Consider the following 3,161-nt stretch of genomic DNA (forward strand, 5'->3'; position numbering starts at 1 on the left):
CAAGCATTTATTTCCGTACGATCGTTCTAACTGTTTGGTGGTGCGTCTTTTCCAAAAAAGAGATGGAAAAAGAGAGGATTCAACCACTGCCTGCTGGGAATCTCATAAAAACTTAGCTGAGGAATGGATTCTCATTCTTCTGCCACTTGGATTTGAGAAAGATCAAGCGCATGATATGAATCTGATGTGATAGGTTTCGCTGATACTGTCGAAATATCAACAGTAAATCTTTCATCCACCTAATACTTTTGTTTTTTTTTTTTTTTTTTTTTTTTGTATCGAGAGAGAAGGTAGGATTTAAAATCAAAGGTCTGATCTTAAATCCAGGATTCTTAAATCCTGGGATTTTAAATCCGAAGCAGTCAAACGCCCTCAAACTAGCTAGATCTAACTCTCTCTCCGATTAAAGTTCCTTTGGTTACAAAATCACTTCCGTTCTTCTCACTGTGTGCATGCTTCAGATGCTTCTGTCAGGTGTAAAGTCCCAAGATGTTCGCTGTATTTCTAACAGGAAGGAAGGAACGCCGTGGGTGGCTGGAACCACTACGTGTCAAATTACCGAATTACCCTTAACGGTCTTGTTACCCCTACAACAGGCGTCAACAGAATCTAGTCCACCGCCAGAGTGACATTCATGTTATTTAGTAACAACGGTATAGGCAAAAATGTCAACATCATCTTTTTGAGAATCCCGTCCCGCCATAGTACTAAATTCTCCACCCGCCCCCTCCCGCCACCGTCAGAGACCCATCTTTCTCTCTCTTTCTGATTCCGGCTGCAGTTCCGTGAGATCCGGCCTGGATTTTCGTGTCTAATGGATGCTTCTCCATGGGGCACGAAGGCGGTGGAGTTGTGAAACCTGAAATGGGGAAGCAAGTAAGCGAGCGATGGCCGGGCAGAGCGAAGGAAGGAGGAGGGTTGGAGGTGAAGGTTGGATCCCGGCAGTCGGAGTGTGGTCTACGGCGAGCTCTGGACCTGATCACGTCGGTGACGGTCCTCACACACTCAACACGAGTTTTCCCTGTGAAGTGGCAGTCCATCCGTGCCAGGCTCGACCGGCTCCATTCGGATCTCTCCAACATCCTGCTCCTTCTAGACTCCGCTTCTGCCTCCCACAACGGCGGCCACGCCGTTGGGATCCCCTCGATCATCGCAACGTTGTCCGAATGTTCTGCCATGTCGCGCAGCTGCACAGAGCTGACCTACAGCGGGAAGCTTCTGATGCAGAGCGACCTCGACAAGCTCTGCGGTCGCCTGGACGGGCATCTCCGGCTCATAGACGGCGCCTACCGAACGGGAGAACTCGCCGCGCATGCCATGGCGATCGTCGTCTCCCGACCACCCGCTGGTGCGCCTCGGGAGGACGTTCGGTTCTTCGTGAGCGACCTCTTCACGCGTGTTCAAATCGGAACCACAGCCATGAAGGTGGACGCGCTCCGGGCACTCGAGGAGATCGTCTGCGAGGAGGAGAAGCATCGGAGGATCGTCATGGAAACCGGCGAGGTGGCTCAACTGGTGAGGGTTTTGGAGTCGGGCGACGTGGAGATAAGCAAGAGAGCGGCAAGAATTCTGGCAGCAATCGCTCGCAACGAAGAGCACAAAGCTGAGCTCGTCTCAGCGGGAGTCATATCCCCTGCAATCGGGCTTTTGGAGAAGGGCAGAGGCCATGGGAGAGAAGCCGCCGCCGTGATGCTTAACCGACTCACTGCTTACTCAGAGAACGCATGGTCAGTTTCATCTCAAGGAGGGGTGACGGTGTCGTTGGCCGTCTGTCAGACAACGGACGGCATCCTCCGGCGGGAGGCTGCTGGAATCCTGAGGAACGTGGCTGGAGTGGAGGAGATCCGGCGGTTCATGGTCGACGAGGGCGCTGTCTCCGTCGTCATCGGCCTCCTAAGGTCAGACGATGAAGAGACTCAAATTTGTGCGGCAGATTGCTTACGAATAATGTCGACTGGCGACGTATTTATTAGGAGTTCAATCGTTAGAGAGAAAGGGATCCAGTCCCTCGTGTCTTCCTTGATCTCCAAGTCGTCGGAGTGTCGAGAATTCGCCTTGAGGGCGATCGGAAACTTCGCATCCTCGCCGACCTTTGCAAAGGTGGTCGTTCTTTCCGGCTTCCTCGGCTGGATCCCCGCGATCCTTAAGGGAGGAGAGTTTAGAATGCAAGAGCCGGTGGTGCGGACTGTGCGAGACCTCGTTAAGGTTTCCGATGACGCAAAACGCGCTGCCGGAGACGTCGGAGTGGTGCCGGAGTTGCTCAAGCTTCTCGATGCGAAGTCGGCTACCGCGAGAGAGATGGCCTCCGAGGCAATATCCGAGATTCTCGGTGTCCCGAAAAACAGGAACAGGTTTGTTCAGGAAGATCGCAACATCCTTCGCGTCCTCCAAACGCTCGACGCCGACACGGGCACCCGAGCACGGCAGTTTCTCCTCCTCACTCTCATTTGGGTATCGAATTCCCCGATCGGCAGACGGAAGATCTCGTTGTCCGGTTCCATCCGCGCCATCGAGCGGCTGGCCGAGGGCGACGTCCCCGAGGCAAAGCGGATTGTCCGGCGAATTTCTGGTGGAAAATTTCGAAAGATCCTTGGCGTCATCTGGAGATCATAAATCCTGACCTTGTAAAGACTTTTGCTGTTATCTTTTCTTGAAATTTCTGAATTTTGTGTTGCTTTAAGGCTTTATATATTTCACATTTCATGCTGAAAGAACGAGTTGAGTTTGAGTCAGTTATTTACTTAACTAATTCGCTCGAGTTCCTCGTTCAAATAGTTCAAACTCATCACGTAACTGTTGAGTTGAGTTGAGATTTAATTGAGTTTTAATCGAGTTTGTCGAGATTTAATGAAGTCGATATATTGAAACAAATTTAAGATTTTGTCTGACCGCTAATTGATTCGAGCTCAACACGTAACAGTTGAGTTGAGTATGAGACCGCTAATTGATTTGAGTCCGAGCTGCTTTTGTCTAACTATTTTCAAACTTAAATCGAGTTGAGCTTGAGGTTTCATTAGTCGAGTCAAGCTCGAGCTGACTGAACCACTCGACTGGTGTTCTCCTAATTGTAAGTAAAATATTTACCCGCTTTTTAGCACTCTACCCAAGGAACCAATAGATTTCTTCACATAGATTTAGTAACTAATCTGTTTGGGTGAAAA

At 50.2% G+C, this 3,161-nt stretch overlaps 1 protein-coding gene across 1 annotated transcript; it reads left to right on the forward strand.

Moving 5' to 3' along the window:
• Positions 1-488: 488 nt before the first annotated feature.
• On the forward strand, positions 489-2,691 carry LOC116264559 (uncharacterized). The gene has a single exon (XM_031644856.2). It carries the CDS (start codon positions 829-831, stop codon positions 2,611-2,613), a length of 1,785 nt encoding a protein of 594 aa, XP_031500716.1. The 5' UTR covers positions 489-828; the 3' UTR covers positions 2,614-2,691.
• The last annotated feature ends 470 nt before the right edge of the window (positions 2,692-3,161 follow it).

The sequence above is a fragment of the Nymphaea colorata genome, chromosome 11, assembly GCF_008831285.2.
Source record: "Nymphaea colorata isolate Beijing-Zhang1983 chromosome 11, ASM883128v2, whole genome shotgun sequence".
In the NCBI taxonomy this organism is placed as follows: Eukaryota; Viridiplantae; Streptophyta; class Magnoliopsida; order Nymphaeales; family Nymphaeaceae; genus Nymphaea; species Nymphaea colorata.